Consider the following 13,820-nt stretch of genomic DNA (forward strand, 5'->3'; position numbering starts at 1 on the left):
CAGAGGTTGGGTGTTTGGGGTTTGGTGTTCTCATTTCTGTTTTACCGTGTGGGCGCTCTGTTAGTTTTTACTGTGTGAGAGAGGGAGTTGGGGAGTTTGTCAGTTTTTCTTTTTTTGTGTGTGGGGGGGGGGTGATGTCTTTCTTTCTTTCAATGACTTTGTTTCGTAGCTATCTGGAGAAAACAAATATCAGAGTTGTACACTGCATACATACTTTAATAGTAAAATTAACCTTTGAAAAATGCAGACAATTAGCTCATTGAAGCTAACAACTGACCAAAACTGCCATAAAAATTTTCCCCTTCCTGAAGCTGCTAACTTGCTGAGTATTTCTCCATCCGAATTTGGCTGAAGGTATTCAATTTCTCATTAACATATCAGATTAAGATAATTAGCCTGAAAATTATTATCTAAAGGAGAGTACTGTATACTTGATAGTTTTAAAGAAATCATTTTTAACATCAAATTGTTGCTAATTTGCAAATCATTAAAGTTACAAGTCACAGATAAATGAGAACTTACCCTTCTCTGCTCATCATCATTGCAAGTCTTGACTTTTTCATCAAACAACTGGAAGTGTGGAAAGAAAAAGCCATTCCAACAGAAGTAATCAACACAGAGGCAGTACAAATCTTTATTCAAGTTACTTCAACATTGATCAGATATTAATAACTTCCAATGCAAAACTCTTGAGCATTTTAAAAAAAACATTTGGCACTATTTAAACTAAGTTTGAACACAAATCCAAGTTAAGCTAAATAATTTAGTGTGTTTATATAATTACATTTTCTGTTTTTGACCAATGAAAAATAAAATAAACTGGATTAACATAAATAATTTGCTCTGTATTAATGCTCCTCATTGGGATTTGGGGTTTTTAATTTTGTAAAATGTTTTGAAAAACTAATACAAAAATTTAAAAAAAAACAAAAAAAACAAATAATAAATCTAAGCTAAAGTTATAAAGAAATTATTTTTGCTTTTGGTCATGTATTCTCCTGCTTTGTTTTTTGATGTTCTATGCTTTTTCCCCATTAGAAATCCACACCTTTCTGAATTATAAAACCTTTTGAAATGTTTAATGCACCCTATTGTCAATAAGTGGATAGAATGGCTGAAGCTTAAGTCTGACAGTGCAAGTTGAAGGAGAGAAAGAGCCAAAGTAAGCAGCTGATGGTCAAGTAGGCAGCTGGAAATATACGCAGACAACCAGACAGGTTGCCACAGTGAATCCACAATAAAATCAGAGGCTGATGGCAGGATAAAAGCAGGGCTCGATTATCTTGCAGGTGGCTTTTAGAAATACTTTTAAAACTTTCAAGTACTGGAAGGAAGTATTCCAAACGTTCTCGGTACTTTTCAAGGTAAATTTTAAGCCTAACCCTTTGACCGCATTATTTGGTATTATTGGAGGAAAATACTTTATTTTGGAGACTCCTGATTTGCATATTTTGGCTTTTACTTCTCTCATAGCTAGGAGGGCGCTCTTGCTTAAATGGAAGGATGCTGTTCTGCCTACTCATGCTCAATGGTTACGGGATGTTATGTCATGCTTAAATTTAGAGAAGATCCGATGTTCAGTTTTTGAATCTAGACAAGACTTCTATACATTGTGGGGACCATTTTTGAGTTATTTTCAAAACTTTTGATTTGTTGTAAAAGTACAGATGGTGGCTAATAATATACAGGTCTCCCCTGCTTTATGAATGTTCACTTTACACCATTTCGGCTTAAGAAAGGTTTTGTAGGAACGCTCCACCTTTGTAAAGGGGGGGTGGACACCTGTATTTTATTATATATGGTTTTTTTCCCTTTTCTCTTGCTTTTTCTAAGAGCTCTGACTTTGATAGTGGGTTTAGATATTTCTTCTGTATAATAACATTATTGTATTTAAATATTATGATTTAATTTAATTTTTATGAATACAGGGTTTTGTGATTATAACTGTATTTTTAATACAATGTATTTGGTACTATTTTATTTTTTTCTTTTGACTTATAATATATATCTTCTTGTATTCTGTATTCCTTTATGCAGAATCTAATAAAAATATTGAAAGAGAGAAAACTTTGTCATGTTGATCTATAGAGACTGCCATATTAACTGCAGCATTCAACTGAAAAATCTCATCTTTCCGCTGATACAAAGCACTTTAAAAGTTTTCTGAGTTTTTGAACTACTTCCATATATGCAATAACTAGAAATTTAATATACAAGAACAAGGGCATTATCCCAACTAATACTTATTTCAAAGTAACATTATCCATAAATTGAGACCAAATTTTAGTTGTGATAATTCCATAAAAATAAATTTTAAAACATTCGAGGGAAACAGAATTTAATTTATTCTATGCACACAAGCACTACATTTAGGGTTTCCATTTTTGAGGATCTTTATTAGAACAAAGGCAAGTAAATACTCACAATGAGTAAAGAAAAAATAACAAAAGGAATAAAGAAAATCAAACCATAGAAAAATAATGTCTTGTCTGCCTACAGGTGATCCCCACATTACAAGGAAGCTGCATTCCAAGAAAATGGGCCATTTCATGATTTTCCTAAGTGTAAATCCAAATCATCTCTGCAGGCAGCAAGAAACAGAAGTTAAAAACAAAATCAATGTGTTAATTTATTTGTTCCCCGCCCCCCCCAGACATTTTTGGGTATTGAATTTGCAAATTCTGTAAAGGTGAATTTCAGGTGAATTAGTCTTACTGTGGGAATCACCTTTATTATAACTTTCACCTTCTCCTTTATAAACTCTTATCTAACCTAATGGATTCTTGGCTGCTCTCAACTTCATGTGATCTGACTCTTTACTTCCTTTTCTTGATCTCTGTGTCTTCATCTCAAAAGTTAGGCTATCTACTCATATCCTTTGTAAGCTTCCCTGACTTCCGTGGCTATTGCCACTACACTTCATCCCCAGTGGCAAGTAAACTACTGGAAGAACTTAGTGGACCAAGCAGCATTCATTCATGAAGGCAAAGGGACGACTGACATTTCAGGTCGAGACTCTACATCAGGACTGAGAATGTAGAGGGAAGGATGATAGGTGCTATCTGACAGGTGGAACTAGATGAGGTCATAGTCATTTGGATTGTAATAATAGAGACAAGTGAGAGAAGGGAGGAGAGAATGGTGGACAGAGGCCAGTAGGAGATCAGTAGAACCAGATAAGGGAGAGATGGCCAGATGGAATTGGGAAGATGGGGAGGGTGGCACATCTATGTAATGAGTTTGGAGTGGGGAGAAAGGAGGATAAGGTGAACAAAGTGAGAAAGCTCTGGGTGAACTGGTGGAAGTGGGGTAGGGGGGAGGGCTGGAGTGGGTTACCTTAAAATGGAAAAATCCACCACCCATACACTGGGAGTGAAAAGTAGGTACTGTTCTTCTGTTAGATGTTTGGCCTCACTATGACAGTGGTAGACGCAGAAGGCAGAGAGGTCAGAGTGGGAATGAGAAAGGAAGGAGAAATGACATATCATCACCAACTCTCTGGGTGTACAGGTGCACCACAAAAAGATTGCCTATTTTACTGTCAGGGACCACTTAGTGACTGGAAAAAGATGTTCTTGAAGGTACAAGTGAAATCCTGCCTCACCTAAAAGGGCTATCTAGGTTCTTCAAAGGTGGTGAAAGGTTTATCATCGCCCCCTCTACCAATGTTAACAAAAACTTTGACCATATTTTATCTATCTCCTGTACCACAACTTTCACTCCCTCTCTTTCAGAATGAAACCAGGATGAAGTCTCCTGGTCCTCAGCTTCCACCCACCAGCCTCCACATTCAACTGAAAATTCTCTGTAATTTCCATTACATTCAAAGAGATTCCAAAATCAGACACCCAGGGCATGCTCTTTTCACACTGTTACCATCAGGTAGGGGGTACAGAAGCCTGAAAGCACACACTCAGTGATTCAGGAACAGCTTCTTCCTTGATAATGGATGCTGCCTTTCTGAGACACCGCTCCCTAAAGATGTCCTGGGTACTTTGTAGGCTAGTGCCCAAGGTGGAGGTGACTAGATTTACAACCTTCTGCAGCTTCTTTCGGTCCTGTGCAGTAGTCCCTCCATACCAGACAGTGATGCAGCTTGCCAGAATGCTGTCCACGGTACAGCTATAGAAGTTTTTGAGTGTATTTGACTACATTGATATGTTGGGACCAGGTTAGATCCTCAGAGATCTTGTCACCCACGAACTTGAAGCTGCTCACTCTCTCCACTTCTGATCCCTCTATGAGGATTGGTATGTGTTCCTTCTAATCCAGACAGCATCCTGGTAAATCTCCTCCACACCCACTGTAAAGCTTCCACCTCCTTCCTATAATGAGGCAACCAGAACTGAAAATAACATTTTGCTACATTACCTCAAGGTTTGTGAGCCTAACCCTGGAGACCAAAAGCCAACAATATGTCTTCTTAACCATCCTATCAACTTGCTCAACAACTTGGAGGAATCTTTGGACATGGTCCCCAAGATACCTTTGTTCCTCCACACTGCTAAGAATTCTGCCATTAACTATGTATTCTGCCTTCAGGTTTGGCCTACCAAGTTGTATCACTAGACACTTTTTTTTTTAAAGACAGAATCCATCTGCTACTTCTCAGTCGAGTTGTGCATCCCGTCATTCTCCTGTTGTCACCTATGACAACTTTCTACACTATCCACAACACCACCAACGTTTGTGGCATCTACAAACTTAATAATCCACGGCTCCACTTCCTCAAAGTCATTTAGAATCATAGAGTTATAGAATGCTACAGTGCAGTAACAGGCACTTTGGCCCATCCAGTCCATGCCGAACTATTATTCTGCCTAGTCCCGTCAACTTGCAGCTGGACCATAGCTCTCCATGTCCCTTCCCACATATGCAAGTATCCAAACTTCTCTCAAACATTGAAATCAAATCTACAGACACCACATCCAGTGGCAGCTTGTTTTACACTCTCACCCTCTGAGAAGATGCTCATGTTCCTGTTCAACATTTCATCTTTCAGCCTTAACTGATGAACTCTAGTTCTAATCTCACCCAACCTCATTAAAAAAATCTTGCTTACATTTACCCTACCTATACCCCTCATAACACTGCCTAGTTGATGGTGTCCATGTTCTCTCTCTGTAACTGCTCCCATTTGCAGACTGACCAAATAACCTTATTTTCACCTTATCGCCATGGTAACTCTGGTTTTACCTGATCAGGCACATCGGCACCACGTCCCACCCACACTGCCCCAACCACAGCTAACTGAGTTTCCTTTCCCTTCACTTCTCATTTCTGACAAAGGGTCTTTGACTTGAATTATTAACACTTTTTCTCTTCCTACAGATGCAGCCTGACCCACTGAGTATTTCTAGCATTTTCCGTTTTTATTTTACTACACTCTGATACAGATCAGTTGGGAATTTGGGCAGCAAAATAACAAAATTCTAAAAATTGCAAGGTAATGCATTTTGCATAGGCTGGGTTTGAGGAGACAAGGGAGCTACATGTTGCTCAAAGACGTGGTGGAGGCAGATACAATTGCAACATTTAAAAGTGACTTGGAATGAAAAGTCGAAGGATGCAGGCTTCAAGCAAGCAAATGGGATTAGCATAGATAGGCATCACAGCTGGCATGCACAAGTTGGGTTGAAGGGCTTGTTTCTATGCTATACAACTCTAAGACTACACAGATAAAATTTTGAGGGTGTTAGATGGTGAAAAAAAAGGATTTATTACTTAAGGAGCAAACACGAGGAAATCTGCAGATGCTGGAAATTCAACAGCGCTTCTCCCTATAGATGCTGCCTTGGCCTGCTGTGTTCCACCAGCAATTTGTGTGTGTTGTTGTTTGTATTTATTACTTAACCTATGATGGGATATCTCAGGCAAGAAGGTATTGGGTGAGAGGCAGAAAGCATTGAAGAGATGGTGGAGATATTTTCATAACATTTAAGAAGCAGCTAGACAAGCACTTCTATCACCAAGTCATTGAAGCAACAAACCTAATATTGGTGAATGAGTTTAACGTAAATAGGCATATTGGGAAGCTTGGACACAGAAATGGACCTTTGGCCTATCTTGTTGTAAAACTCTAATAAAACACTTTCTCACCCTGCTTTAATAAATTATGCAGTTGGTCTTCACTCTACAGACTAAACCACAGAACATCTACCTATACCCAGCTCCTGTGTTCCCAATATCTTTAACATTTTTATAATTTCATTTTTATAACCAAAATGCATCTATTTCTTTTGATGAGTTTCCCACATTTACTTAAAAACACATTAAAATATTACTTTCATGTTCATATTAAGGACATAAATATCAATCCAAACGAAGTCTTCCTGCTTTTTTGACTTTTTTTTTTACAATAAAGATGTTTGGGAAAGTGTCAGTCATTGGGGGTCAATATTAAGAAAGCACATACTTAGGAAATAGCAAATCATTTCCAGCAACTGAGCCACAGGAAAAAGTGTATTTAGGTTCAAAGATAAGAGGTTGCTAACAATGAAGTATGGTAGAAATAAGAGAAAAATACAGGGGAACGAAGGGAATAGTAAAAGAAGAAAAGGAAATTACTTCATGGGATCTCAGGATATTTCAAAAAGCTTTATAACCAGTCAAGTATTTTTAAACTGCAGAACTGTTGTGAATTAGGAAATGAGTTAAATTGTACATAGCAAGATTCAATAAAGATCAGTTATACTTTGTAATGTTGCTTAAAAGACAAATATACCAACACAACCACCCTGCTAGTCTTCAAACCAACATTTTGGAATTATTTACAGTTACTTCAGAAAACAGAATGCACCTCTTGCAGTGCAATAATGCCCAGGTATTTGTCCAACCTCACCTGTTCAGGTCTCTGAAATGAGATGCTCCTATTAATGAGGTTAGCGTGCTACTAACCAATTCATGGCTGATTACATACACATTACTTCATGAGGCATTCAGAGATGAATGAGGTGGCTTATAGTTTTCAACTTCAGCAGAAACTCTGGGGACTAATTATGGTCAAATTGACAAGAAACTGATTTGGTAGATTTCAAATTCTGACTGTGAAATTTGATCCTTACCAATCAAATTGCACATAATAGCTAAAACTATTATGCCTTGCATGTGATATCACACTGGTCTTCGAGGCAAATGTGTAAATTTTTCATGGAGTACAGGATAGAATCAATTCCATTACCTTCAGTTGATCAATTAAAATCTGTAAGTAGGCATCAGCTTCAGCAAGCTTCTTGTCAAAATCTTGAACACTTGGAACAAACCCTGCTTCAGAACCCTACAAAAAAAATGGTTACAGTAATTTGTAAGGCATCTTCCGGCTATTAGAAGAAACCTCTGAACTTTAAAGACCTCAGCACCATTACCATATCATATCCTTTTGCACAAATTGCTCAAGTGGATACTCAAAACAGGAAATTACACCAGAAGTAGATATACTCCTGCTTAACACCTGCTTTTTTCATCTTACATGAATATAATCAACCAATTTTATTGAAGATTTAAAACCAGAATCCTTTCAGCTTTCCAACTCCTAATATTAGCTATTAGCTGCTTGCTTATTATCACACAAGCAATCCACACTGCAGCACAATCCCATCAATTTATTTCCCTGTTATTTTCTTGTGACCCAAATATTTAGACTCTCATTTTCCCACCAAGTCCCACACTTTGCCTTTGATCCATTGGCCAATTGCCCAGACTGAGGGATAATTTAGTCACCAATTGACTTACAAGCACAAATTAGGGATGAAGAGGAACCCAGAGTGCCCAAAAGGAACTCAGAGAGAATGTGCAAACTCAACACAGACAGCCCAAGGTCAGGAATGCAGCCAAATCACTGAGCTGCAATGCTATTATCAGCTAGCATTTTTATAACTCCCCCAATACATTTTTAAAATTGTGTCTACTTTTTCTTCTCTGATCCATCAGAGATGGATCTCCAAGACCAACAATTAATCCACGTGACAATCTGAGTGATGAATTTGATGCGCTTTCACTTCATGCTACCAAACTTGTTGATACTGTAAAAATTACCAAACAACTCAGTTTGCAACTAAAGCAGCTAAAAAACACAATGCAAATTTAATAATTACAAACTTTGCTTACTTGAAATACCAATTAAGATATTTAAATTAATGTAAATAATACTGTGGGATTCAGACTATTCTGTTGTTCAGTACAGCCTACATGCAATCCCCAGGTTATGGCCATTCAATTTGCCCTTACAGAATTCACAAACCAACACCCCAAATTTGAGATACAGAACAAAATACAGAATTTGTGAAAAAGTCAATAATTTTTTTCAATTATTTCTTAACACACACACTGTTGACATGGCTTTGCTTTCCAGAAAAACGGGATGTTGGCCCTTTACTAACACTGCAACCCACTGCAATAGCGTGTGGGCTGCTTGTACTCATTTCTGAAATGCTTGTAAATACCTTGTGATTGCAGCTCTTTGAAATTCTCTATCCCAGAGATGCTCAGTCATCAAGTATACTGTAATAAGATTTAGACTGATAGATTTTGAAGTTAAGTAAGGGATAGGGAAATCAGAAAGTGCACAGAAAAAGATATAGAGCATCATTTGAATGTTAGATAGATAGATACTTTATTCATCCCCATGGGGAAATTCAACATTTTTTCCAATGTCCCATACACTTATTGTAGCAAAACTAATTACAATCAATACTTAACTCAGTAAAAATATGATATGCATCTAAAATCACCCTCTCAAAAAGCATTAATAATAGCTTTTAAAAAGTTCTTAAGTAGTTTACTTAAATACATTGAGTCCTAACCCCGGCACTTTAACATATCTTACTCCTGGCGGTTGAATTGTAAAGCCAAATGGCATTGGGGAGTATTGATCTCTTCATCCTGTCTGAGGAGCATTGCATCGATAGCAACCTGTCGCTGAAACTGCTTCTCTGTCTCTGGATGGTGCTATGTAGAGGATGTTCAGAGTTATCCATAATTGACCGTAGCCTACTCAGCGCCCTTCGCTCTGCTACCGATGTTATACTCTCCAGTACTTTGCCCACGACAGAGCCCGTCTTCTTTACCAGCTTATTAAGACGTGAGGCGTCCCTCTTCTTAATGCTGCCTCCCCAACACGCCACCACAAAGAAGAGGGCGCTCTCCACAACTGACCTATAGAACATCTTCAGCATCTCACTACAAACATTGAATGACGCCAACCTTCTAAGGAAGTACAGTCGACTCTGTGCCTTCCTGCACAAGGCATCTGTGTTGGCAGTCCAGTCTAGCTTCTCATCTAACTGTACTCCCAGATACTTGTAGGTCTTAACCTGCTCCACGCATTCTCCATTAATGATCACTGGCTCCATATGAGGCCTAGATCTCCTAAAGTCCACCACCATCTCCTTGGTCTTGGTGATATTGAGACGCAGGTAGTTTGAGTTGCACCATATCACAAAGTCCTGTATCAGTTTCCTATACTCTTCCTCCTGTCCATTTTTGCTCCTGTTAGAGCAAACCTGAAGGATTGCTGTGGCCATCATGTACTTCTATTACTGGGAGTTATTCTGTTCCAATACTAAATAACTGAGTTTCACCAAACCAAATAAAATCCCAACTCTTCCACTTATTAAAGATGTTAAAATCAGTACCAAGGAGAAATATAAGTGCTTTTTACATTGCACTTTAAATATCATACAACGAGCCAATTAACACAAATTTGCTCTAATTTTTTCCAAAATAAATTAGACTCTAGAGCAGGAGTAGCGAACCTAGGGCACACATGTCCAAGATGGCATGTGTAAGTATTTTGTTGGCACATGGCATGCAGCGCCATCCCTTGATTCTTTAAACCCCTTCCATAATAAAAAAAATGCATAATGCTTACTTTCAAATGAAGCAGTAATTGATTTTTTACAACCTGAGAGCAGTGATTTGTTTTTCACAGGAAACATCTCACGCCAGCTTGATGGCTACAAGATCACATGACATTGAACAATACATTTCCTCGCAGACACATTGTACACATCAGTATTTGAATAATAGATGGTTGGGCTAATTGGCATTCTTCTTTTGTCACTCGTGAGTAAACACTACATATTCAGTGATAATAACAGTAGATCTGATGTAGTTTAATACCACCATGCATATTTATTTTTGTTTATATAAGGAAAATTATGTTAAAAAGGCTCTAGTGCTTTCCCCGGCGTATGCTCAGGCTTCCAGCTGGGTACAGGTATCAATTTTAACTGACATTTCGATGACAAACTCTGCCATCTGCTTCAGGAATGATGCCTGGGCACATGATATTCATACCCCCATTGTTCGTCCCCCCCAATTGGTGAGTCCTCATCCAATCAGGTTCTGCTGACCCACCTTGTTTACAATTGACTTCTAGTTATTACTTAGAGCGAGACTTTCATCTTTGTTAAAATTCTTTCCCTCTGGTTTTATTTCAATGGCTTCCTTTACCAGGTGGTCCCCCAAAAGCCACTGGCACTGCATAGCAGTTTTGTGCCGAAGTCAATCCTATGGCCATTGCAAATGCAAAGTTCTACTACCACTGATTTCTGGGACTGCTTGGTGAACTAGAGGAAAAGAATTTTAATAAAGAACTGGAATTTGATTGCAAACAAGGTGGGACAGTGGAAACCCGATTGGATGAAGACTAACCAATCAGGAAGGAAGGACGACAGGGGTATCAACACCATCGGACTAGACATGCCTAAGCATCATCCCTGATAAAGATGGCAAAGTCTGTCATTGAAATGATAGTTAAAATTGATACTTGTACCCAGCTGGAAGCCCAGGAAGAGTTTATTCCAAAATTATGTTATTTAAGTTTTTAATCCACAAGTTATTTTAAAGTTGTGTTTACCCTTTACAGCTAGTTCAGAATGTCAGATGCACCAGTAAAGAAACAAACAAAGGTTTTCAAGCAGTGAAATAACCATATAACCATATAACAATCACAGCACGGAAACAGGCCATTCCGGCCCTCCTAGTCCGTGCCGAACTCTTAATCTCACCTAGTCCCACCTACCCGCACTCAGCCCATAACCCTCCACTCCTTTCCTATCCATATACCTATCCAATTTTACCTTAAATGACACAACTGAACTGGCCTCTACTACTTCTACAGGAAGCTCATTCCACACAGCTATCACTCTCTGAGTAAAGAAATACCCCCTCGTGTTTCCCTTAAACTTTTGCCCCCTAACTCTCAAATCATGTCCTCTCGTTTGAATCTCCCCTACTCTCAATGGAAACAGCCTATTCACGTCAACTCTATCTATCCCTCTCAACATTTTAAATACCTCGATCAAATCCCCCCTCAACCTTCTACGCTCCAATGAATAGAGACCTAACTTGTTCAACCTTTCTCTGTAACTTAAGTGCTGAAACCCAGGTAACATCCTAGTAAATCGTCTCTGCACTCTCTCTAATTTATTGATATCTTTCCTATAATTCAGTGACCAGAACTGTACAAATGAAAGATTTGACATGATTAAAAGGGATGATTAAAACATCATGTGTTTTGTGCTCCAAAGCACTGGTCTGCCCGACTTCCTCAATAAAGCAGCATTATGAAACTTCATAAATTGCACTGTGATAAGAGAAAGCAAGAGCAAAAAGAAAAGATTTCTCGAGATATCAGCAACAAATAAGAAATGCAGCCAATTATTTTGATATTTATTTCAAGCAGTCCTAACTGCTGCTAGCTTTGAGATTTTAAAGATGTTTGTTCAACATGAAAAAACACTTAGGGATGGGGAATACTTTATAAAGAATTAAGGCTAGAGTTTGCTCCTTTCATTTTTGTTGGTCTTCCAGAAAAATATTCAGCACAATGCAGTATTTCTGCTCACTGGCAAATACTTAAAAGATAGAATATTAATAATGAAAACAAAGATAGCAGAACAACTAAGATAAAAACACAAAATGCTGGCAGAACTCAGCAGGCCAGACAGCATCTATGGGAGGAGGTGGTGATGACGTTTCGGGCAGAAACCCTTCATCAGGAGTGAAGTAACATGGGATAGTCAAGGGGGGATAAGAAGTTGGGGGAGGGATGAAGTAGAGAGCTGGGAAGTAATAGGCTGGAGGGAAATGGGCTAGGGGGAAGGTGGAGAATTATGGGAAATAAAAGAGAAAGAAAGGTAGGGCTGGGGGGAGATTATAGTGAGGGGGGAAAAGAGAAAGAGAACCAGACTAAAATTATAGATAGGGATGGGGTAAGGGGTATCAACGGAGGTCTGTGAGTTGAATGTTCTTGCCGGCAGGCAGGAGGCTACCTAGGCGGGAGATAAGGTATTGCTCCATCAACCTGCGTGTGGCCTCATCTTGACAGTAGCGGAGGCTATGGACAGACATGTCGGAGTGGGAGTGGTCTGTGGAATTGAAGTGTGTGGCCACAGGGAGATCCCGCCACTGCTGGAGGACTGAATGCCTGTGTTCGGCGGAACTGTCTCCCAGTCTGCGGCGGGTCTCCCCAATGTATAAATGGCCACATCGGGAGCACTGGATACAGTATATCACCCCAGTTGACTCGCAGGTGAAGTGGTGCCTCACCTGAAAGGACTGTCTGGGGCCTAGGATGGTGGTGAGGGAAGAAATGTGGGGGCAGGTGTAGTACTTCTTCCGTTTGCAGGGATAAGTGCCTGGAGGGAGGTCGGTGGGGAGGGATGGAAGGATGAATGGACAAGGGAGTCGCGTAGGGAGCGATCCCTGCGGAAAGCCGAGAGTGGGGGGGAGTGGAAAATGTGGTTGGTGGTGGGATCCCGTAGGAGGTGGCGGAAGTTACGGAGGATTATACGTTGGATCTGTAGGCTGATAAGGTGATAGGTGAGGACCAGGGGGACTCTATCCCTGGTGGGCTGGCAGGGGGATGGGGTGAGGGCAGAGGTGCATGAAATACGGGAGACGTGATGGAGGGCAGAGTTGATAGTGGATGAAGGGAAGCCCCTTTCTTTAAAAAAGGAAGACATCTCCTTTGTTCTAGAATGAAAGGCCTCATCCTGAGAGCAGATGAGGCGGAGGCGTAGGAATTGAGAGAAAGGGATAGCATTTTTGCAGGAGACAGGGTGGGAGGAGGAATAGTCTAGGTAGCTGTGGGAGTCTGTAGGTTTGTAGTAGACATCGGTGGATAGGCTGTCTCCAGAAATAGAAACAGAAAGATCTAGAAAGGGGAGGGAGTTGTCGGAAATAGACCAGGTGAATTTGAGGGCGGGGTGAAAGGTGGAGGCTAAGTTAATGAAGTCGACGAGCTCAGCATGTGTACAGGAAGCAGCGCCAATGCAGTCATCGATATAACGTAAGAAAAGAGGAGGACATGTTACTTCACTCCTGATGAAGGGTTTCGGCCCGAAACGTTGTCACTACCTCCTCCCATAGATGCTGTCTGGCCTGCTGAGTTCTGCCAGCATTTTGTGTTTTTATTTATTTCCAGCATCTGCAGATTCACTCGTGTTGCCTTAGAACAACTAAGATATTGGTCCATGTAAATTTCTTTCCATTCCAAGAGCACTGGGTACATTATCAGCTAGGCTAATCATAATTGCTTAAGTTTGTAGTGGTGATGAAATATACAAGGAATTGGCCAACTTACAAACATTACCTGAACCCCCACAAGGGTTGAAATGAAAGACTATAAGACCATAAGACACAAGAGCAGAGTTAGGACATTTGGCCAATCGAACCTTCTTCGCCATTCCATCATGGCTGATTTAGTATCTTTCTCAACAACATTCTCCTGCCCCGTAACCTTTGACACCCTGACTAATCAAGAACCTATCAAGATTCAAAAATTTTATTGTCATTCTAACCGTACATCAGCTCTA

The 13,820-nt window shown here is 39.7% G+C and overlaps 1 protein-coding gene across 7 annotated transcripts in view; it reads right to left on the bottom strand.

Annotated features, from left to right (window-relative positions):
* osbpl9 (oxysterol binding protein-like 9) overlaps window positions 1-13,820 on the bottom strand; it is a 185,267-nt gene that overhangs the window by 61,361 nt on the left and 110,086 nt on the right. For all 7 annotated transcript variants that reach the window (XM_073063024.1, XM_073063021.1, XM_073063025.1 and 4 more), the window contains 2 exons: window positions 7,181-7,276; window positions 523-570 (listed from right to left, as the gene is read on the bottom strand). In XM_073063024.1, coding sequence (XP_072919125.1) covers window positions 523-570; window positions 7,181-7,276 — 144 coding nt within the window. The remainder of the gene's footprint in view (window positions 1-522; window positions 571-7,180; window positions 7,277-13,820) is intronic.

Source organism: Hemitrygon akajei, chromosome 12 (assembly GCF_048418815.1).
Source record: "Hemitrygon akajei chromosome 12, sHemAka1.3, whole genome shotgun sequence".
Taxonomy (NCBI): domain Eukaryota; kingdom Metazoa; phylum Chordata; class Chondrichthyes; order Myliobatiformes; family Dasyatidae; genus Hemitrygon; species Hemitrygon akajei.